Genomic DNA, 23,174 nt, shown 5'->3' on the forward strand with positions numbered 1-23,174 from the left:
CCTCCTGGAGGACACTGCAGGACCAACAGAGCCCAGACCTCTTCCTCCTGTGAATCACCCAGTTCTCTTCAGTCATCAAGGCAAGAGAAGCACACTCCCTTCCCCCTCCTCATATACCCAGAGGGCATAGAGGCCAAACCCAGTGCTCCTGCTGGGGAGAACTGACCTGGGGAGGCAGAAAGTAAGTTCACCTACTCTCCAGTTCAAACTGGAGAGTTTCTCCTGGGACCTTGAAAGAGCCTCACCCACCCACCTGGCTCATTACTGTGACTTCTCAAGTAGACAAGACCTAACAGAGCCCCATGTCCACACTCTTTCTCAGTGACCACTTTTCAGGAACTAGGCCAGAAATTGAGGGCTTTTAAGTTCTGCCTGGCCCTTGTCTCTGACAGGAGGTGGCCAGCAGGCTTTCCAGTCCTGTTGGTGTTTCCAGGTGAGGTCCTGAAAGCAGCCAGCAGGCCAGGAGGCAGCCATGACCATTCTTGATTCCCACTAGACATAGGCAGAGGAGGGCTGGCGTGTCAGGAGTGTGGGAAAGGTTGAAGAGCTCTTCTGAGGACCCTGTACCAGGAACCTCATATCAAGGCCTGGAACAAAATGCCTGGGTCCTTCTCCTACCAAATGGAGAAGGCCATTTTGTGACTTGCTGAGGGTGATCACCGCCCACGGGAAGTAGGCGGGAGGGAAAAACTCTTCAATTAAGAAAGGAGTCCTGTGCGTCCCACTTCTGCTTTCTGATCCTCATTGGTCTGTGGAGGACTTGGTTAGCAGGAAACCTTTCCAAGCATCCTTGGAAGCCGGAATGCAGAACTCGTGATTTATGTGCCTAGTGAAATTTTCCTTTAGGGGCATGCTCTAGAAGGCTCTGGCCTTTCCTTCTCTGTGAGAGATAATCATCTCCCCAGAAAGGCAGTGGGTCTCTGGGAAAGGGAGTTCAGAAAGCCAGATCAGGACATGATTGTGTAGGAAAGGCGGCCTCTTCCCAGGACCTGGGGACATCCCTATGGAGCGATGGCCTAATTGGGATGCTGGGGGCATCTATCCAGATCCCTGGTCCCAGGAATCCTGGACTCGGCTGACCATCAAAGTTGCAGTCCCCACCCCAAGGTACCAGGACCCCAGAAGTGAGTTGTTTGACAATAGCGCGCTCAGTTGAAGCCACTTGACTACGCTGTCGTAGGTGGCTAGGTCAGGTCTGAGGTCTGGCTCCGTGACCTGGTACATGACCCCCGAGTTCAGGTGACCGGAGCCAGGAAGGGAGGCTCTGCCCGCGGCTCCGCGGTGGGGCGGGGCGGGACAGCAGCGGCGGGACAGCCCCGCCCCGGGGGTGTGTCCGCCGCCGCGCCACCTTAAGGGCCGGGCGGGGCGGGCGGAGCGCGTGGGTCCCCGAGCCCGGCGCGGGTCGAGGGAGCAGCGCAGGGCGCGGAGGGCAGCATGGCGTCGTGTGGCCTGGTGCAGCCACTGCTGGTGCTCGTGCTGCTGGCCGGCGCGGTGCGGGCCAGCCTCTACTTCCGCCCAGGCCAGACCTGCTACCGGCCACTGCGGGGAGACCAGCTGTCGCAGCTGGGACGCAGGTGGGCTCGAGGCCGTGCCTGGGGGAGGGGAGGCCCATTGGCGCGCTCCCCAGTGGGGGGCCTGCTTCCCTGGGGTTCTAGGAACCAAGGTGCCCTGCCTGCTTAGGCTTTGGGAGATCACATCTGCCCTTTTGGGGGATCACACCCAGCTGGAGCCCCTCCTGGCCTTTGTGTCTTGCCCCAGCACTTGGTGTTTCTTGGGGAGCCCTCCCCTTCCCTTAGTTTTGAGGGTAGCCTGCTGCCCTCACATTCCAAGGGTGCTGGGGCCTGCTGGCGTATGATGGGCTTCCCTGGTGATCAGGCCCTCCACTCTCACTCCCACATTTTGGGAAAGGGGAGAGGGCCCCAGGAGGACGGCCAGTATGGCCCCTGGTGGGCTCCCAGCTACCCCAGGAGCCCTGGTACTCACTTGCTCTCTTCCCAGGACATATCCCCGGCCGCATGAGTACCTGTCTCCATCTGATCTCCCCAAGAACTGGGACTGGCGCAATGTGAATGGTGTCAACTATGCCAGTGTCACCAGGAACCAGCACATCCCCCAGTACTGTGGCTCCTGCTGGGCCCATGGCAGCACCAGTGCCATGGCAGGTAGGTGGTCTGGGGCCTAGGGTTCCATGATGGTCCTGGCAGAGGGTAGCTGCCACTTGATTAAGGGCCAGGAGCACCTATCCAGGCTGCCTCCTAGTCGGCACAGGCAGCCACAGCCCAAGGTTCCAGAGGCCTATGATTCAGAGCCAGGAATGAGTCTGGACCTTTGCCCTCTACCAAAGTGACACAAGCTGGGTCATTCTGTGGGAATCCACTATGGGCCCACTTGAGGCCTCTAGGTACAGGCAGGAGTGGGACCGAAGCTCAGTGACAAATGGCTCAGCCATTGAGAAGGAACCAGAAATGCGACATCACCAAGCTCCCAGCCTGGCCTTGGGGACATGGAAGTGAAACTGTGCTCAGAAGCAGTTAATATTTGAGATGAAAAATGTCCTGTGGTTGAAATATTGAGTATGGCTACAGCCCCTGCCCTGATCTGGTCACTGCTTCCAGCCAGCCTTCTGGCTACTGGGTGGACAAGGAAGGTCCAGGGCAAGGAGGGAGATGGAATCTTGGTGTCCACCATCCTGAGGGCCGCTGCACCCTGGCCTGGGAGAGGGGGCAAAAGCTGGGAAGCCCAGGTGTGCCTGGGGCATTTGGGAGGGGCCTTGCCCTGCGGCCTGAGTTCCAGGAACCTGGATTCCACTGGGGCAGGCCCTCACCCTGGCTGGGAGTTGACAGCAATGGCTAGGTGCTGTCTCCTCCCTGTTTGCTATCTCTTTGGCCAGGCCTGTTGTAGGTGTGGCTTGTGTTGAAAGGGTTAGTGACATTGTGGCCACTGCTGCTTAGGAAGCTAGGGTCAGGACTCATGTGGAGCATCTTCTTTAAGCCTCCTAGCAGCCATGATGGCTCTGTTTGACAAGGAGGAAGCTGCAGAAGATGTCCATAGTGACAGCTGGGATTTGACCTAGAAACTCGTCTGGGGGTAAGGTCTGGACTCCAGAGCCCACTGGCTATAGCTGTGGCATCTAGCAGAGACTCCCTTGGTGGTCCAGCCCTGTTTCTGTTTGGGAACTGGTAAGGAGCCCTCTGGAGGCTGGAACATATTTCTGACCCTTCAAGGAAGAGGAGGAAGGGAGCAGGTGGGCCAAGGTCCCTCCCTCTGACTTAGGTAGAGCCAAGGCCTTAAACCCTGAAGGATCTGAGAGGCGTGGGCCAGGCTGGTTGGTTTTAGCAAATCTGGAGGCAGAGGATCCGGATAAAGTCCAGGAGAGCACCCAGTAATGGCAGCCAGCTTTGGGGAAGTGAAAGGGACTTCTCTGCAGAGCACAGGGTGGAGTCGGGGGAGAAAGAACTAGAAAGGTTGCCAGTGAGAGGTCATGTGACAGGATACACATTTGTAGGACATTGCAGGGCAAGGAGGAGATGGGATGGCTAGAGGCAGTTTGTCCCCTCTGAGATGGCACCTATCCCTGGCCAAGGCATCAGCCCTACATTTCCGCAGTGGAATCTTTGTGCAGATTGCTGATTCACTCTTCTCCTTAAACTTTTAACATCAAGGCCATCAAGGCTATTGCCCTTCTTTCACTGAGAAAATAGAAGCTACCAGAGACTTCTTTCCATGGGGTCAAGTGTCCAAGCCTCTCACTGAGAATACCTGTCCCTCTCGAGGAGGTCATCCTTCATCCCCTTGAGGAAGTTCTTCTATCTCAAACAAATGAGTGAAAAGCCCCTTGACCCTGCTCCACCTCCCACCACCCTACTCCTTGGGCTCTATAAATATCTGCACCCCTCCACTTCCTCTTCTCATCCTGAGCCACCCTGGCCCTGCTACCGTCTCCACCATTCATGCCATGGTTGTGAGCTGCCATGAACAGAGTGTAGTCCCCAGGCCACTGCCTTCCTAGAACACAGGCCGCCCCACCCCCATGGCTGGCTCTGCCTTCCCACTGAGCCTTCCCTTCTCATTCCCCAAATTCTGAGCATCAGTTCCCAGGTCCAGCCCTTCTCCTGGACTCCTTCACTTTCAACTGCCCAACACCCTCTTTCTCGGATTCCTGCCACCTCCAACCAGAGGCAGTCAATGGCTCGGAGCATCTCACTCTGCCCACCACTCCCACCCACAGTGCCATCCTCCTGCAGCCCTCTCCACCATTGCAGGGGATACTTATGCCAAAGCCTAGAGGCCACACACCACCATGGCCCCTCCGCCCTTGCTGTGGGCTCAGCTGCTACAGCTGCCTGCTCGACCCAGTGGATCATGTTCTTCAGCTTGAAACCCTCTCATGATTTTGCTCAGGTAAAAGATGAAATCCTTCTGTGAACTACCAGAGCCTACAGCCCAGCTCTCTAGGCCACCCTGCTCAGGTCGAGGGGGAGCCTGGTGCCTCTCCTCCCTGTTTCCTTATCACTCCTGCCCTCTCTCCTTGGCCGGCTGTCCCCTGGCCCGCCCTACATACATGCTATCATGCTTCTGGACCCTCCCCCACACTGTACACTTTGCTCAAGTTTATCTGTTGGCTTCTGGCCTCCTTGTGTGCTGTGAGCCCTGGGAGATGAAGCTTCAGTCTTTTCGCTCCTCTGTGCCCCCAGCACAGGGTCTGGGCACAGTGCTTTGCACACAGCAGGTGTGAGAGCCCTCACTGATGGCCCAAGATGGGGAGGAAGTCCAAAGATGAGGCACAGGCCAAAGGGAGGCAGCAGCCAGTGTGGGGCACCTGCTTCTACCCCAAAGGATGGGGGCACCCCTGGTGGACAAAGGAGGGTCTGAGTGTGTGCAGACCCATCGCTGAAGGGTAGCTGCTATAGGCAGAAGAGGGAGTTTGGAAGAGTCCTGTTCTCGGGAAGGAGGCAGGGAACCTGGGCCCATGGGCTTTGGGAAGCTGGGAATCTACTCGCCAGTGGCCCAGGAGGTACATTTGTGGGCACAGAGACTTGGGCTAGGTGGTGGCAGGATGAGCTTGCCTTTTGAGTTTTTCAGCCCGGTGGATTATGGGTGGGGGGATCCTAAAAGGCCCAGGCCTGGTCAAATGAGTAGACCTATGGAGCCAGGACCAGTGTGAGCAGGAGTCTAGAAGGTGACATGAGGAGGTGGCACCCCAGGGGAGCTGCACGAGGAAGAAAGAGAGATTTGGGCCAGGCGGAGGCTGCTGTTGAGCCCGTGGTAGCTAGGAGAAGGGCAGGTGAGGCTGCAGGAGAGGAGGGTGGGCCATAAGGAGTATTGTGGTAACCTAGTCCTGCAGAATGGAGAGCAAGATGATCCTGATTGGGTAGCCTGGGTCCTCTTCTGGGAAGGGGAGCAAGTTTTTCAGCCCCAGTTGTGCCCTCAGTGTGTGAGCCCAGGCTTGTGGCAGCCAGGGCTGCTCAGGCCCCTTGACTCACCATGTGCTTGGGTCTGGATCCCCCCTGGCCTTCCCCTGGACTACATCAGCCCCTCCCTGGGGCTACATCAGCCCCTCCCTGGGGCTCGTTCAGTCCCTGGGCTGCACCTGCTCATGGAGGTGCCCACCTTGGTCCCTCTCCACAGGGCTTTCTGACTCTCAGCCTGCCTCATGTGGCAGCCGAGGCATCCCTTCAGTCCTTCAGCAGGTGTTTCTTGAGGATATACTGGGCTGACCTGTGTGGACAGGACAGATCTGGCCTTACCTGGTGGCACTTGCAGCCAGGCGGTGCAGGCAGACACCACAGTGCTCCAGAAGGCCAGGGCAGACCTCTGGAGAGCCGCAGCTGAGCTGCGGCCTCCACAAGGAGGTGGGCATGGGAGCGAGCCTTCCAGAGACATGCAGCCTGAGCCCTGAGCATGGGCTTGGAGGCAGGATGGTGGGCAGCACCCTGTGGCCTGACCTAGGCCTCCAGTGCCAACTGGGGAAGTGAGGAGGGTGCTGCTGAGGGCAGGTGCTGAGTAGACCCTGACCTTCCAGATCGCATCAACATCAAGAGGAAGGGGGCGTGGCCCTCCACCCTGCTATCTGTGCAGAACGTCATTGACTGCGGCAATGCTGGCTCCTGCGAAGGGGGCAACGACCTGCCAGTGTGGGAGTATGCCCACTTGCACGGCATCCCTGATGAAACCTGCAACAACTACCAGGCCAAGGACCAGGGTAGGCCCTGCCCACTCCCCCGCTGCCCTGTCCCTCTTCCCTGGGAGAGTGTACTGTAAGCCCAGGCCAATCCCACCCTTGCGATGCTGTGGCTGGAGTGGTGGGGAGGGGAGGGTCAGCACCCCCGGTCTTTGGGGAGGACTTGTTCCCAGAACCTGTGCCAACCTCATCCAGTGCTGCCTTGAACCTAGTAGAGCTATGGAATTCATCATTTTTGTGGAGACCCTCCCTTGGCATGGGGAGAGGTCAAAGGACACCCTCCCAATTCCCGGGCCTCCAGCCTTAGACCATGTTTCTGCTGCGGTGAGGCCCTGATGTGATGTATGGGTTCTGACCTGTGACATTTGGGTAGTTTATAATAGGCCTTGCATGGAGCAGGGCAAGTGCTCCTGCTCCACCCTGTGCGGGGTGGAGCCTACTCTCCAGGAGCTGGGCACAGAGAGCTGGTAGGGAAGCTGGCACCCAGAGCTGGAGGCAGGAGGTCTAGCAGTGGGTCTGTCAACCTGGTCCCTGCCCAGTACTCCGGGCCATGTGTACCCAGATGTGCCTGCAGCCAATGGGCACTTTGTGGGTGAGCAGAGCAGGCTGGCCCAGAATCCCCAGAGTCGACACATTCCTTTTAGGCTGCTCCTTTCAGAAACCAAAGGACCCAAATGCATAATTGGCAGGTTTAAGCCACCTGACCCCAGATCTCCCTCACAGCCAGAGCAGAAAGCTTTGGAAAACTCAGAAGACATTTGAGACAGGTGCAGGAGGAAGGAAGGGGAAGGAGCCCAATGCTGTCCCCCAACCCTGTGAACGCTGGCTCTAGTGTCCTGTACCCACTGAAGTGGCAGGAATACTCAGCCCCACCCAGGCCAGCGGGATTCTGTCTCCTTGCTTCCTGGGCCAAACTGCCCAAAGAATTTTCTGTCCTGGTTTAGTAAACCCAGCAGGGTCAGAGACCCCAGGGGGGACTTCCCTGTGGAATCAGATAGTCCTGGGGCCCTTCCCACCCCACTGACATCCCCAAGCCGGTGTTGTCCAGCCGAGGCCAAGTCGCTCTGATCCCACCTCTCCTGACAGGTGGCTGGAGCACATCAGAGACCTGAGTGTTTGCCATAAACAGTCTTGTCTTTGTATTGGTAAATGTGGCTGCAGATCCACCATTTTCCGGTTGTGCCAGGCCCTGGGCATTTGGTGTTGGACAAATTAAACCAACAATTTAATCCTCAAAGAGTTTACTGTCCCCGGAGAAGATCTGGACAGATGTGTAACCACAACAGAAATAGGCAACAACAAAGTGGTAGCCAGGCAGGCTGAAGACCGGGCAGGGTGGATGGGTGAAAGTACAAATGCCCAGAGTTAGGGAACATGGCCATCATGCCTATGAGGTGGAACATGGGCACACCTTCTTATTCTTCTTTTCTAACCTAATTGTGGGTATCTCTCAAACCAAAATAACAAGAAAGGGGTTTTGTTTTGTTTTTTTTTTAACCATATGTAATGGCATATTTATTCACTAGCCAGCAATAGAATCATCTTGTTGAGTTTTAGTATTTTGATTGCACTCGATTTCAGCTCTGAAGTATTGTGGAAAGGTCCTCTCCTGGTCTTTACAGAGAGGAAAAAGCCCACCCAGAGTTCCTGCTCTATAGTCAAAAGTTGACCTCTCTTCTCTTCCCTCCTTCCACCCTTCAAGGAGGGTGGAGCCCTCCTTGAAGCTCTTCCATAGCAGAAAGAGGAGATGATCGGTTCCTAGTAATGAGCAGGGCACTGGGCCTCCTGGTTAGCTGGGCAGTGAGGAGAGCCCCAGGTTGACTGCTTGCTCTCACCCAGAGTGTGACAAGTTCAACCAGTGTGGGACCTGCACGGAGTTCAAAGAGTGCCACACCATCCAGAACTATACCCTCTGGAGAGTGGGCGACTATGGCTCCCTCTCAGGGAGGGAGAAGATGAGGGCGGAGATCTACACGAATGGTCCCATCAGGTGAGTACAGGCCGCCAGGTGAGGCTGCGCCAGGTGTACCAGCAGGATTGTGTACCTGTGTGTCGATCATGCTTCCCGCCCCACCACCAGTTTTACTCCCTAGTGTGAGCTACAGCCACCACTTTCACCTTTGAGAACTTCTGTTTTCTCAGAAGTAAACCCCAACCAGTGACTGATCTGCCCCTCATGGGATTATTGTGGGACACGTGGGGGTGAGAGGCCCAGCTGTGGTGACAGCTGTGGTGTTCTGGGGCTTGAGGACGCAGCCACAGCAACTCAAGTCTGTCCAGAACCACCGTGTGGGGCGGGTTGGATTCACCCCTGGGGCAGCAGGCTACCTGCAGCCTCTTTCTGGGTGAGGTAATAACTCACTGCTTGCTCTCAGCTGCGGCATAATGGCAACAGAAGGGATGGCCAACTACACTGGCGGCATCTATGCCGAGTACCGTGACAAGGCCTATGTGAACCACATTATCTCAGTGGCCGGATGGGGTGTCAGCAGTGACGGGACCGAGTACTGGATTGTCCGGAATTCCTGGGGCGAACCTTGGGTGAGATGTTTTCACTTTATGGTTGTACCTAGAAAATGAGGCCACACTTCTCACCCATGCCTGTTGACCTCTGACTGAGCACTGTGGCCTGCAGCCAGCTAGACCTCTTGCTCCAGCCATCTGTCAGCCACAGCTCTGGGCAGATGCTTCTTGTGTAGGGCCATTCCTGTTCTATGCATTGTCCGATGTTTAGCAGCACCCTGGGGCCCCTACCCACTAGATGCCAGTTCCTCTTCTGCCCCCCAGTATGAGACACCAGAACTGGCACCAAAGTGAAGTGGCATGGCTGGGACACCCCTGCCAAGGATGCAGTTGGCCACCTTCCTCCTTCACAACCAGGTCATTTTTTCTCCTGCCAGTTTCAGACTCTCCTTAGGAGTACTCTGTAGGTTTTTCATGAATACTTTTAGGTTGGGTCAAAGATCCAGGGGGTGATAACTGCCAGAGTTTTTATTTTTAAAACTAATATTAGCCATTAATAGCTTGATACAGAAATTCATTATTATGAAATGGAGGAAAATGGTAAATACAGAAGTGATGAAATCAGTTTGTTTTTTTTTTTTAATTAAATAACTACAAGTGGGGATATTAGTAGGTGGATAAGTCATCTGGTCTAAACAGTCAACATGTTTTGTTACATTAATTAGCTACTGGCAGGGGGCCCTTGTGTTAAGTATTAACCAAGTGAATATCTCATACAAGGCATTTTTGACAAGGGTCATGGGAAAGGGTGCTGGGTGGCCAGGCAGGCTGTCTGGGTATTTTGTTCTGTGGGGCTGGGCTGCGGGGTGGAGGCCAAGGGCCTGGTCTGAGTCTGGAGCAGAAGGGTGGAGCCGGAGACCATGTGCTGAAGGGGTGACGTGGGGGCCTTGGCATCTCGCAGGGTGAGAGAGGCTGGATGAAGATAGTGACCAGCACCTACAAGGATGGGAGAGGCGCCAGCTACAACCTGGCCATTGAGGAGTACTGCACATTCGGGGACCCCATCGTCTAGGGAGGATGCCTCTGGAAGAGCAGTTCACGGGAGTTGGGATCCTGTGCGCAAGTTCGGTTAGCAGGGCTGGGTGATTGTCAATCTTGGACACTGGTCACCAAACTGAACATCTAGAAGGGTACCTGTCGACCTGAGAACCATGTGGTACTGGCTAAGTGCACCTTGAGGAGGGCTGACCGCTGATGACTTAAGTACCTGCACAAGGTGGTTCCAGGCTCCATCTGCCAAGGCACAGGGCCTGTTTTCTTCAGCAGGGCGCTTGGTATTTTGTGTTTAGCAAGTGTGGTCACTAATATCACATTTAAGAGGTAAAATGGTTCAGACTTTTTACCAGTTCTTAAATCATCTTGGATTCAGTGTAGGGAGGGAGGTGGTAATTTCAAATTGTCCAAGTGATGAATAAACCGTCTGGTTCCACCCAAGGCCCAGCAGGCCTTATTTATACAAGCACCCAACATGGGACCTGCACCTTATAATTCAGCACAAAAGCTTTTTAAAAATTTATTAGCAAATTTAAACAATTACAATAAAACATCAACTAACCAATTGGGTTCTTGTGAGAAAACTTAGTCAGCCTTGAAAAGTTGTTCACCAGAGTCTCAACTTCACAACTCCCACCACCCCCAGGGCCAGCAGCAGGTTCATGCGGAGGCAATGTGGAGGGAATTGAGCACTGGACTGACCATACGGGGAGGAGATGTCACTAGCAGGCTCTCACACTGCTAACACTTTGCTTCTAAGGAAGTCATCCACCCCTCAGCAGATTCCACATCCAAGGTGCTGGCTGAGCTGCAAATGGCAGCTTCTTGAGAGGGCTCTCCTCAGTGGAGCCTGGAAAACCTGCTTCAGCTCTGCAGATGCTTCACTTAGTTCACCATGATGAAGTTAGACTTGCAGTGAGCTGAAACCAGACGCACACAGTCACTGGGTTAGAAACAGAAGGTGCAAACTGACACATACCGATGTAGCCAGAGCAGATCTACTGAGACCTTACCGATAAATTCTGTCACGGGGTCATGTTCGCCTTCTGTTTTGATGGTGCCCGCAATGCTGCCATTTTCCAAGATGGGGAGGAAGAGCTGCACAAAGTCAGAGGTGTATGGAGGAGCGATAACATCCAGTACCTACGAGGGAAAACAGGGCTACTCTGCCTGCCTGGCCAACACGGGCATTGCACCAACACAGGTGAAATGGCACTCTTGAAACTATCCCTGCCTCCCCCTTTGGCTTCCCTGGTGACACCATTTTCCAACACTAAGGCAGCAGGGTGGTAACACAGGGGAAACATGTAACACAGTTCCTGCAGGTAGGAGGGCTCACAAAATTGCTATCTGTCATTGTCATCACTATGATTATCAGAAAGTACACTTCTCAGAGATAGGTACAAAATGAACTAAATTAAGCCATAAAGGACACTGCTAGTGTAAAGAACATGAAACACGAAACCAACGGTGCACTGCTGACCTCAGTGACAAAATAGCGAATGAGTGAAATGTCAGTGTCCAGCTTCTCCAGACACTTTCGGATGTAACTGACAACAGGAAGTACATAACCTCGACTCAGCAGGTGAACCATCCTGTCCAGCAGTGTCTTCTTCAGCTCAAGCTGCAGAGAAGCAGGCCAAAAGAGTAGGTCAGCATGGGGTGCACCCCCAGTCCCCACGTGCCCCGGTGCCACTCACCTGCTCCATCACATCCAGTTGGGAGTGCTCAGTCTCGAAGAGCTTAACAAGCAATTGCAGGACCTGGGGGTGCAGGAGCTGGTGGCAGGTGCTGATCTACAAACAGGTCATGGGGAGCCTTGCTGAGCAGTGTGGTCAGGTCGCAGGGCTCCCTCACCATGCAGAGAACCACTCACTGTCACTGCCAGCACAGGTAGCTCATGGCTGCTGCTGCTAGTCCTGTGCTGGACCCAGGGCCAGCAAACTCCTCAGCCCTGCCTCATCCTTCCCATGACACTTGACAAAACTGAGACATCTATGCAGTCAATGAAACTAGGTCCTTAAAAGGAAAATCCTTGTTTAGGATAGAAATAGCTAATTTTGAAGAGTATGTACTAAACACATCAAAAAGATGCATATGACAACACACATGCAAGACAGAGACATTGCACACCCAGGCAGCCCTCTGCCTCTCACCTCATCTAGCAATGCCAGGTGCACGGGAGTATGGTCAGTCTGCAGTTGGAAGTACCTTGGTTCTGACACGGTCCAATCCACCCATTTCAGCACACCCATTGCTACCACTGGAAACCTACAGGTAAACACAGCAGAATGCCTCCTTTAAACCAAAGGTGGGAAAAATACCAATATGCAACAAGAGCATTAAAGGGGAGGAAGCCTGAGAACAAACACAGACCGCCCCTTCATCTGTGCTGCCAGGAGCTGCTTATTAAAGGGGTGGCCTCTCCAAGGTGCAAGGTGAGAAGTGGTCTCTATCCTCAGCCCATTCAACCCCTTTGCTAATGGAGAAGAGATGGTGGGTGATGCAGAGACCGCTGTGTCTGGTACATGGGCTCAAGTTTACCTTAGTTAGCAAACCCCTTTCTTGGTTCCCATACAGATAAACAGAAAGATTCAAATGCCTAAGAAGACGCATGATTTCCAGGGCAAATCTATTTACATAAGTGCAGAGTCACAGGTCATTCGTTTCTATCTGAGCAATACTACGTTAGTCTTAGACTTCTGCTATAGATGAGCCCTTTTTTTTTTTTTTTTTTTTTGGTGGTCCTGAGGATTGAATCCAGAGCCTCATGAATGTTAGGCAAGGGCTCTATTGAGCTACATCCCCAACCATTTCTTGGTTTTTTGGAGCCAGGATCTAAGTTGCCCAGGCTAGGCTTAAACTTGTGATTCTCCTGCCCCAGTCTCCCAAGTAGCTGGGATTACAAGTGTGCACCACTGCACCTGGCAAAAATGAACTTTTCCAATTCCATTCTTGTAATTCCAGGTGGTCTTCCTTTCACTTAGTTTAATTTGTGAAATTACTTCTATTAAACAACCAAAAATGACTCATACTGTCTATACATGTTATTCATGCTCTCTGTATCTGTTTACAAAATAAAATAAAACACACAAGTATCTCTGCAGCTTTTGTTATGTGAGCTTTCAATATGACAACAAAAGCCACCTCCCCCAGTGATTTAGTTTGGCAATCAGTTTCACTGCTCACCTAATACACTGATAAAGTGTACTCAGTTCTGCCACGAGTTCAGAGGCCCCTTTGTTCTCATTGCAACACAAATTGTGAACAGTTTCCACAGCCTTCGACGTTGACTTCAGCTCATCTTTATTGATGCTCACTCGCTTATTCTGAAAACACACACAGGTTGGTGGATTCTGACAGCACCACAGCCTTGTCTCCACATCCCCTGCCCTATCTGTGAAGTCAGAAGTCAATTTAATTGTCAAACTTCATGGTTGTGCAGAGTACAGAAACTGTAAACCAGTGAGAGCCGTGTTTGTCTCTGGCTTAGGGACCTGTTTCACTTTTTTTAGTCATACTTCACATGACAGTCTAAAGAAGTATTAAGAGGAACATTTTCTTGAGATGTTTAGCACTTTCACCATCAGTAAAACACAAGAAAAGACATGTTCTCTGTTAGGCAGGTTCAAAATTTCTTGCAGCCCAAATTACCCAATAATACCCAAGCAAAGGAGGACCCTTGTCTTCTGAAAGGCTGACAGTACCTTCTTCCAGGTCTCAACCACACTTGCTGCATAGGCCAAGATGTGGATGTACTTGTGTTTGTGATCCTGGTTGATTCTGGCCCCCGGTTTAAAGAGTGACTGCATGAACAGGTCCAGGAAGGCTGGCACCCGGATCTGGGGAGAAGCACACACCAAGCACAGTCTGGCAGGAGAGGGTATGCGCACTTGCAGCCACCTGCAGAGTTCCAGGCAGCACGTCTAATGGGCATGAAGGCTGGGAGTGGGACGGGGAAGGACAGAAATGACAGCAACGTTTCAAAAGGCATTTGCACTCACTGCCTTAAGAGAATCAGGGAAACTTAAGAGACTTTCCAAAACAACCCTGCCCTGGCACAGAGGGGACCCCACCTTGCTATAATGAGAGGTAACTTACCAGTTCAACAGGAGGTGGGTCCATGCTTGTGAACATCTTAAACAGAACAGTGATGTCTGCAGGGTTCAGGGCTCCTTTAGACAGCATGGCCCCAAGGGCCTGGCAGGCCCGGGGGTAGGAAGCAGCTGTGCCCAAAGCCAGTGTGATCTGACTGGCATCATGGCCTCTTGACAGAAAAACCACATAGCCTGTCACTAACAATGTTAGGCAGATTTTTCTTTCTCGTTCTTTTCTTACATTTAATGTTCTAAACCATTAGGATCCATTTTGGTTTTTGTGTTATTCACTTGTTTATTAACTGACCCACCCATGGAAACAATGTTTAGAGCAAACTGGAAAAGAATGATTCTAATGCACCTTACAGACTTGATAAAGAGATTCATACTTTTTAAATACCTTGCTAAGACTCTAAAAATAAAGCTAGGAAGATATAACTTTGGTCTGTAAGATACAGACTACAATATAATAATCACCGAATAACTATTTTAGGACTACTGTTATTTGCTATCTGTGAATCCCAGCATATAAAAGCAGAGTCAATTAGAAGTACACTCAAGTACCTCACAAAACAGTCTTCAAAGCAACACTTTGGAAGGCAAGCTCCCCACGTAGGTTAAAACTACCCTGACCACCAGCTCTAGACAGCAGGACAGAAGGGGCAGGAAGCATGGCTGTGGACAAGGGCCGCGGGGCTCTATGGAAGCAACAGACAGGGGTGGGGAAAGCAGAAGCCTCACTTCTCCTGAGCGAAGCGCTGCACCTCCTGTGCCACCCTGCGCACCGCAGAGCCGCCCTGCTCCTCTTGGGCCAGCACGGACATCATGGCCTGCGCAAACAGGTACGTGTGCTCCCCGTGACACACCATCTTCTAGAATACAGGAGGCAGGATGGGGGTCTCAAGACCACAGCACTGGCAAGTGCAGACCAAAGTTCTCGGGCAGGGAACCTGCTTTCTGGCAGGTGACTTTGGACCTGGAGATTCTCCACAGGGAAGGGATTTTCATGTTTGGGAACCCAAACCTCCCAACCAGCTGCTTCAAATCCAAGATTCACAATGTAGAGAACTTACAGCAAACTCAGGGAGATTTTTTTCAAGGTTTTCTTCCCCTCCATCCAAGATGGTGGCTAGAGAGGTACGGAGCACTCTGGAGAACACTTCCAACTGCTGGCAGGCAGTGGACACACTGGTGATCTCCCCTTGGTACCCCGCATCAGAAATCAGCTGCCACACAAAAACAAAAGTAGGTGTCAGCACCTGGTGACCCACCTTTCAGCACTGGGCTGCTGGGCAGCATGTGCAGCAGGTAGAACAAGCAGGCACTGGTCTCAGGTCCCAACCTTAACTCTGGTCTCTGCTTTGCCACAATCTGGGCTGTGACCTGGACTTCCCAGCCCTCCCAGGTCTTGATGCATAAAAAGGAGTGATTGGCCAGGTGTGCTTAAAGGCTCCTCGGAACACACACACTATAAAATGTCCCTGCTAAATCCTAAAACACAGTCAATGTTGATCTAAAACCACAGGCAGAAATTTTATGCTCCCTTCTTCAGGGTAAGGCATGCTGAAGTGCAACGATGGAGACCTTTGTCAAAAACGGTCTTCACAGACAACCGACCAAACAGACATCAAAAACCACCCTCAATCCTACATACTTTCCCCTGATTCTAAGACTCTTCCTACCTTAACAGTAAAGTTAAGCATCAAACAGTCTGGATGGGCTTCAGCCAGTTTGTAGAACAGATCTCTCCATGTGGTATGTGCAATCATTTGTTCAAGCCAAGCTGGGGTCTGCCGACAAACAGACAGCAAGGTAAGACGTCTGGCATTAGCCCAAGAGAAGTCTGTTGCATAAACAACCCCAGGACATTCCAACTGGAAGAGCCGCCACTGGCGTCCAGCTGTAGAGGAAGCAGACTCAGGGCTGGTTGTGGCCGCAGAGCTGTGAGGCAGGACAGCCCCTGCACACCCACTCTGCTTTCACAAGTTCCCACTCAACATTAGCACAAGTGGAAGAGAGCTTCCTGGGAGACATCCGAGAGTCCTGTGGCAGCAAGTGCACAGAGGAGCTGCATCGCATGCATGACTGACTCACGCTCAACCAGCTGCATGCCCATGGCAGGACAGAAGACACAATTTAAATAGCACAGGAGGTTCTGTCCAACACCACAAGTAGTGGCCACAAAAATATCTCTTGGCTCCTACTGTGTGACGGATGGGGGCGCTGTTCTCTGAACCCACCATCCTGTCTGTGTCAAGGCCAGGCTCTCCATGACTGTTCCCAGCCACCACTTGAGCACAGAGGGCTTCACAGGCAGGTCTGTCATAAAAGACACAGGCTTGTGTATCCAGCAACTAAAACTCTAGAGACATCTCGCTGGCCCTGCTGGGACTTCCTAAAAGCTGCACTGCAGCCTGAGATTCTTCCTTCCAACCTCCTTCATGCCTTTTGCCTTCAGGGTCAGTCCTGCATCCCAGCTCCCCCAGCCTCCTCCAGCATTCATCTACTTTTCTACCTGGGGTATCTCCTCCATGATCTCCTTGCATGTCTCATCCAGTCTCAGCACATGCTTCTTGGAGGACCCACAGGAATTTGCCCCCTCCCAGAGCTGTGCCTGGAGTCAGCGAGGATTGGGAGGTGAGAACTGGCTGCACCTCCTCTTGGCCTTGGCACCAAAACCTCCCACATGAAGCACCTCAATGTGCTGAGCACAGCAGAAAGAGTAGTTCAGACCACACTACCCAACTCGTGTACTTACGTGATACGCCACACACCACTCCATACACAGAGCTAGGAAAAGGCCCTGGGATGCACCACCAGACAAAGAACAACATTCCTCACCTCTCCTTCTTCAGTAAAAATAGAATCTGCTTTGCGGGGATCAAAATGTTTGATCAATAAACTCTTCAGGTGGTTTTCCACAGTTTCCTGGACCTGCACGGGCTCAACACCTGAAAGAAAACATAAGACAACAGCACTCGCTAAAGCCACTGCACTCTTGCAGAAAGGGCCAACAGCCACATCTCTCTGAACCAAACAACACAGAATTGCTTGTGCCACTTTTAAAGGCAAGACTTTGGACTCATTAAAAAGTTATTAATTCTACTTGCTAGTAAGACCCAAGAAGGAACAGAGCAGCATGCACCACATGGTCTACCTCTGCCTAATGGAAAGGAGAATAGCACCTTCAAACCCTCACAAAGTCCAAACAGACAGGGATGGCAACAGGAAATGCTGTCCCATGAAGGAGAGCAGATGTGGCCAAGAGGCTCGCTTGAAGGAATCACGACAGTAACACATCCATTTCTCTCCAGACACTGCTTACTCAAGTGACCATCTAGACGCAGCCCAGTGGATCTACAGTAAGACTCCACTGTGATCCTATGAGCCAGAAGCCACAACCACAGCCAACTCCAAAATGACCTATCACTCACTGCTTGCTGTAACAGGCCTCCTGAAAATGATACACCAAATGTACAGCATGTCATCCCTTAACTCTACAGCAGGGCAGAGAAAGCTGCTCAACGGGAACTCCTGCAAACCTCAACTGCTGGATTAAACATAAGAGTCAAACAGGTGAAAATGGCTAAAAAGTTCAACTCCTACTTACACAAACATTAAAAATCAGGAATTCAAACAAGGCACTGCTGATTCACTAGCATAATACTGATGCGAAAGCCCATTAGAGAGGTGGGGTTGGGTGAGAGCAAGGACAGCACCTGTCTGAATGAGCCACTCAGCTAGCAGGTTCACAGTCTGGGCCACAGCAGTGTAGTTCTCAGATAAGAGCTGGATGACATTCTCTGGAGAGCCTCCTGCCTGAAAATACCTGAGAAAAGCAAAAGAGCCACCACCTCATTAGAGCAGACACATGTGAGAGGGGATGAACAGGTAGGTAAGGAGGAAGATAATTACATTTAAACATTTTTTAAATGGCAAAGGGGACCCTAGAAGCATTCTAATCCAAGACCACATTCTTCTCATTTTACTTGTCATCATCTGGTTCTTTTAGAAAATTCTTTGAACAAGCCCCTCCTCCCCAATGCAAACACTGTCGTCGCATACCTCTTCAGAGTGTTGAAGATAGAGGGCTCCATGATATAGTCCCGGGTAGAAAACTTATGAAGGCATTCCTGCTGCACCTCTGCATCATCCTCTCCTTCTCCAGAATCATCCTCCTGTTGCTGAGAAAGGCCAGGAACAGGGTATATTTAATATTAATATCCTGAAATCTCACTTGTGCATTATGAAAGTATCCCACACACAATTTCATGAGTCTCATAATGTAGCCAGGACAAGTGGTAAGTAGCCATGAAAATGGGATCCAGAATCACCCCAAGTGGGACATATGACCACCCCGCTAGCAGACTGTGTGCCAGTCATCAAGTCACTAAGCCTCTCTGAATAGCAACTCCCTTTGCTAAACAAAGACATCTCGGGTGCTCCTTCCTGGTTGCTGATTTTTGGAAGCATCAAGCCTAACACCTGACATTTAGTAAAAGTTCACTAGACATTTGCTATTATTATTGTTTTCACCATGATTATTTCACATATGCCATTTAATCTTTACCAACAAAGACTAACAAGATTCTCGAGAGCACGATCCATCAATTTGTGGTTAGAAAAAAATCTCTGACTTCCCTCCTATCAGCAGCAGGCCTGGCCCTGGACTCTAGTCCCACTTCCAGGTAGGAGCACAGAGGCAGGATGCTGAACCCAAGGGCAAACCAGACTGCTTCACCTGCTGATACACGTGATGATGGGGACTACTGACCCCAAGTCTGTCCAGTTTTAATACTGTCACCCTAACTAACAAGCAGGAAGCAGGCAATTTCTGAACATTTACCCTGCACTAAAAATGTGCTCATCATCCCTGGGACCTTAGAAAATCAGACAAGATGTAGTTTTTTTTCCATGGAAGGAGTTCACAAACTAAGACAGCTAACCAATTCAAACATAATGGGATAAGAACCGGGCCAGGGATCAGTGAACTATGACCAAATGTTGCCTGCTTCCAGTTTTTACATAAAGACTTACTGAAACACATTCATACCTATTCTATCACATTTTGTCTATGACTGCTTTCCCTTTACAGCCATAGAGTTGAGTAGTTGTGACAGAGCCCCACACAGCCTCAGATATGGATTGTCTGGCTTTTTACAGAAAAGTTTGCCCACCACTGTTTGGATTAACATCCTGGGAACAGTGCTCTGAAGCAGACACAGCCTGCTGGCTACACTGGAAAAACTGGGGAGTCTTCTCTCAGACAGCATTGGTGAGGGGACCTGTGAGGAAGGCTGGACTTCCCTGAGACTCATCTTCAGATGTCTGCATTCTTGGGCTTCTACCCTGGCCTCCCACTTCCTCATATCTCTTGCACCCTGCGTGTCTACATTGTGGCCTGCATCTCTCTCTTGGGCTCCACAGTCAAGTGTATTGCAGTGTCATATAATTCCCATTCCATGCCCATTAGGACTCCAAAGTCTAAAACTGACCTTGTCTTACTCCCAAAACAAATCTTCCCACAATCCACCAGAAACCTGGGAGTCATCCTCAATTTCTCCTCCTTCACCCCAGCCCACCCCACATCCTCTCACAAAGACCCATCAACTCTATCTCCCATATATTGACCAAATTTGGCTCTTCTTTCCATATTTATTTTCCACTTATTTTTTGTCTGCTTACAGTAGTAATCTCCCTATGCCTTTCCACTTATTTTTTGTATGCTTACAGTAGTAACCTCCCTATGCCTTGTCCTTCCCCACAATCCACTTTCACACTGAAACCATAGTGACATCCATAAGCCACAAATGTGACGTCTCTCAGTTGCTTAAAGTTTCCTATCTCTCTCTGGGGGAAAAAAAAAAGAAAGAAATCCAGGCCCTAGAATGACTTTGGCCTTCCCGCTGTTCACTTGTCCAGTCTCACCTCTTGCCAACCCCCATGTGCAACCTGTAGCCAGACTCATCTATTTGTCAGTAGCTCTTAGCTCCTACCAGAGAAGCCTCCTTACACACAGTCCTGCCTCTCCAAACCACATCTGGCATCAAGTGAACAGAATTTGGGTCACCATCTTTCCCAACTTTAGTATAGTCACAGCTGTAATGAACATGAAAAAACATCATCAATGAAATTAGGGTAATGATTATAGCTGGCCAAACATGGGACTACCAAACCTTCATCAGTGGGGTCTAGGCCTGGCTCGAAACTCCCAAGTGCATAAGCTAGAGCAAGTAGCTCACATGTTCTATTTACAAAATGATGGAGGACACAGGCCTAGATGGCCCTAAAGTATGCCCCAGTTGCAACACCTCCCTATGCCTAAGTCTCAGTCCTTATGATTCAAATGCTCAATGAGAACAAGATGTACCAAACACCAACCCACTACCAAGCTAATTAATTCAGACCTTATATTTCTCTCATCTGGCCTTCTTCAGTGGTTAGCATACTGATGAAGTGGAAAAGAAACAAAGGGCTTGGATCCCCATTCCTTTATGTTTTGGGAACTTGAGGAAGTTAAATCTTTTGGTCTCTCTTTCTTCACTTAGGAGATAAACAAAGTAATAGCCAACTCATAATCTTGAGTGTGGAACGCAATATTGCATGAAAGCTCCTAGCTCAGGCTCCTAATAGCTATACGTGACTGCTCCACTAAGTTCCCAATGTTGTGGGATGATCCAACATGTGGGCTCTACTCACTTTACACCCGGACTAAACTCTTGAACAAGCTTTACCGTTGAACATCTCTCCAAGGCCCTCTGGAACCTGCTCCCTACCAACTTCATGCCCCTGTTCCACAGGGTAATTAACCACAGAGGACTTTCTTCAGCTCCAGAAACACACAGCTCTCTGCATGTCCAGTGCCCTGCTGAACCACTTAGTAAACCTCACTTCATGGTTTATTCCTTCAAAACTAATCTTTATTCCGGTTTAAAAGGCAAATTCCCAGGCCTCACAGTACAGTCTAGAGAGCCATGACCAGAGTAACCTGGGAAGCTTTATGTCAATCATGGGCCTGGGGTGGACCTTCTCGGACTTCCCAAGTCCCGGGCTCCCACCCCACCCCTGGACCGTCCAGGCTGCAAGGTTCGGCCTGTCATCTGGTCCAAGGAAAAGTGAAATCTGCCCAAGCGCTTAAAGGCGCGGTCGCCCAGCGGCGAGACAGTGTGAAGGCGCCCAAAGTTCTGCTTTCTCCCCAGGACTCGGGTTTAAGTTCGACTTCGAAGACAGCAGTGCGGCTCCCGCTTCCCGCCTGAAGACCGCGCCCCCGCTGCATGGGGTGGGCAGTCCTCGCGCCTGGCCTCGCCTGGCCACGTGGCCGCCCCGGGAAACTGCGGCGGGGGCCGGGCCGGGCGGCGGGGGCGCAGGCTGGGACAGAGGAGGGCTCCCGCGGCCCCCAGCGCACGCCCCCAGAGTGCCGGCCTGGCCCGCGCGGGCTCAGCGGGGGCGGGGCCGCCGGCGGCAAACGAGCCTCGGCGCGGGGCGCCTGGTGCCCCGCCTCACCTGGCCGCCATCCGCCTCGTCGCCCCACTCGGCCGCGTTCCCGAAGTAGTCTTCGGCCATGATGGCGCCTGGCGTGGCCCCCGCCATGCTTTCCGCGAGCCGGCGCGGCGCATGCGCGCGGTGGGGAGGACGGGAGGGCGCAAGCGCGGCTGCACGGCCCCGCCCCCGCAACGGCGCGCCTCGGCGGGGGGAGGCGGGGCCTGAGAGGGGAGGGGCGGGGCCGAGGCACAGCTGGGGGAACGCCCCCCGGGTCCTGGAGCGCCCGCCAGCCTTCTTGCTGGACTCCTTGCTTAGCCCTACCGGCTATGGCTTTTGGTTCAGAGAGCACCAGTTTCCTCTTCGGACAACTGGGCACGAATCCATCAGGGACAGTGTCTGACCCGCCAAACTAATTTCTTTTATTATTGGCAAAATGTACGAAATGCAGTGTAAAATAGAAATTTTAATATATTTTGAGTGGATGAGGGACTTTCTAAGGCAAAAGTGCCAGGACGCTTCAAAAGTCAAGATTTGGCCTTTGAAAAGTGGCACGACTCCTTGTCGTTGCTAAGGGTAACCAAGACAGTGCTTTTATCGGGCCTCAAGCTCGGCTCCTAGCAGGTGGTAGGGGATCCAAAATGAGGAACAGATGATAAGCAGAGAAAGTTTTGAGCCGGAGATCAACACCTTCAGCTCTGGGTGCTTTGAAAGGTAGTACCAGTGCAGGGAGGAAAGAGCGCTAGAGAAAAGAGCCCCAGAGCCTTGACAGGTGGCCTGACTACAGAGCGTGGGAGGGTCAGGAAAGTGCGCTCATTCTTCTTTTATCCACTCTGTGAAGGTTTGCTAAGTGTCCCCCAAGGGCCAGGCACTCTGCCACCCTCTGGAGCCCCATGGTCCTTGCCCTGGGTGAACTTACATTCTATTGAGTTAGCTGAACAGGAAACAAAAGAAATAAGGACAGGAGGTGATGGGTGATAGTACTCTGTGATGCTAGAAGACACTTTCTTGGGCTGGTCTAGAGGCCAGAGTAAGTCACATTCGACCTGGGAGTCCTGTGCTGAAACAGTTGGGCAAGGTGAGACCCGGGAAGCACTTTCAGAGTGTGGAATTGTCATGGTTAAATCTCGGCATGTATGCTTACAACAGAAAGGCCACTAAGACTGGCACCTTGACAAGGTGAGCAAGGCAGGCAGAGCCAATTTCCAGGGCTGTAGGTCTTTATTTACCAGAGTACTTGCAAGGACTTAGTACAATAACTTACTTACTGCTAAAGCACTGAGCACATAACTAGCACACAGTAGTTGTTTAATAAGTGTTAGTTACGATGACAATGAAACGTTTGGATATTTTGGTTTCCTTTTTTATTTTTATTTATTTATTTATTATTTTTGCAGTGGGATCAAACCCAAGACATTGCACATGCAAGGCAAGCACTCTGCTATTGAGTTAACCCCCAGCCTGAAGGTGTATTTGTTTTGAGGGGCTGACAGTACAGACATAGCTGGGTTTTCTAAGCTGTTTCTCATAAGCAAAGAAGATCTACAGAAGGGAGCAAGGAACTAAATTAAGAGCCTTGATGAGAGATAATGACTGAAAAGGGGCCAGGGCTGCTGCTGTGAGTAAGGCAAAGACCAGAGGCTGTGGGGAGGGGAGAGGAGCTGAGGCTGGGGAGGTGCTGCTGAGACTCCCAGCCTGTGTGCCCAGGGATGGCCCACTGGTGACAATGTACTCAACAGAAGGGCAGGTTTCTGCAAGGGACAATCATGAGTTCAGATTGGGATGTGTTGAATTGGAGGTATCAACAGAACACCCATGGGAAGATGTCTTGCAGGTTGTTGGAGGTGGAAGTCTGCAGCTCCAATTCAGTGAATCCGGCTCCAGCTTCAATTCACAAGATT

General features: G+C 51.6%; 2 protein-coding genes across 3 annotated transcripts; one reads left to right on the forward strand and one right to left on the reverse strand.

The window, feature by feature from the left end:
• Positions 1 to 1,369: 1,369 nt before the first annotated feature.
• Positions 1,370 to 10,262, forward strand: Ctsz (cathepsin Z). The gene is made up of 6 exons (XM_046433163.1): positions 1,370 to 1,574; positions 1,999 to 2,162; positions 6,023 to 6,202; positions 8,021 to 8,171; positions 8,557 to 8,722; positions 9,606 to 10,262. Exons 1-6 carry the CDS (start codon positions 1,435 to 1,437, stop codon positions 9,714 to 9,716), a joined length of 912 nt encoding a protein of 303 aa, XP_046289119.1. The 5' UTR covers positions 1,370 to 1,434; the 3' UTR covers positions 9,717 to 10,262.
• On the reverse strand, positions 10,193 to 21,428 carry Nelfcd (negative elongation factor complex member C/D). Of its 2 annotated transcripts, XM_046433162.2 has the most exons (15): positions 21,298 to 21,428; positions 17,860 to 17,978; positions 17,514 to 17,623; positions 16,636 to 16,745; positions 15,477 to 15,584; positions 14,868 to 15,020; positions 14,536 to 14,666; positions 13,799 to 13,964; positions 13,405 to 13,539; positions 12,887 to 13,026; positions 11,854 to 11,968; positions 11,398 to 11,493; positions 11,181 to 11,321; positions 10,711 to 10,840; positions 10,193 to 10,617 (listed from the first exon to the last, which is right to left on the reverse strand). In XM_046433162.2, exons 1-15 carry the CDS (start codon positions 21,382 to 21,384, stop codon positions 10,583 to 10,585), a joined length of 1,776 nt encoding a protein of 591 aa, XP_046289118.1. In that variant the 5' UTR covers positions 21,385 to 21,428; the 3' UTR covers positions 10,193 to 10,582. The 2 variants fall into 2 exon arrangements, with proteins under 2 accessions (XP_046289118.1, XP_058431393.1); XM_058575410.1 differs by having other exon boundaries at positions 10,193 to 10,840.
• Between the last annotated feature and the right edge of the window lie 1,746 nt (positions 21,429 to 23,174).

This window comes from Marmota monax, unplaced genomic scaffold, assembly GCF_021218885.2.
Source record: "Marmota monax isolate L192 unplaced genomic scaffold, Marmota_monax_Labrador192_F-V1.1 WCK01_AAM20220418_F8-fsc00014, whole genome shotgun sequence".
In the NCBI taxonomy this organism is placed as follows: Eukaryota; Metazoa; Chordata; class Mammalia; order Rodentia; family Sciuridae; genus Marmota; species Marmota monax.

What these genes read in the sequence shown, in the direction of transcription:
- Ctsz (XM_046433163.1), top strand. Translation starts at nt 1,435, where the DNA reads ATGGCGTCGTGTGGCCTGGTGCAGCCACTGCTGGTGCTCGTGCTGCTG. An exon ending in CAGCACCAGTGCCATGGCAG is followed by an intron (nt 2,163 to 6,022) that starts GTAGGTGGTCTG and finishes CTGACCTTCCAG; the next exon opens with ATCGCATCAACATCAAGAGG. An exon ending in TACACGAATGGTCCCATCAG is followed by an intron (nt 8,172 to 8,556) that starts GTGAGTACAGGC and finishes GCTTGCTCTCAG; the next exon opens with CTGCGGCATAATGGCAACAG.
- Nelfcd (XM_058575410.1), bottom strand. Translation starts at nt 21,384, where the DNA reads ATGGCGGGGGCCACGCCAGGCGCCATCATGGCCGAAGACTACTTCGGG. An exon ending in ATCTTCAACACTCTGAAGAG is followed by an intron (nt 17,624 to 17,859) that starts GTATGCGACGAC and finishes TGCTTTTCTCAG; the next exon opens with GTATTTTCAGGCAGGAGGCT. An exon ending in TTCGCTATTTTGTCACTGAG is followed by an intron (nt 10,841 to 11,180) that starts GTCAGCAGTGCA and finishes TTTCCCTCGTAG; the next exon opens with GTACTGGATGTTATCGCTCC.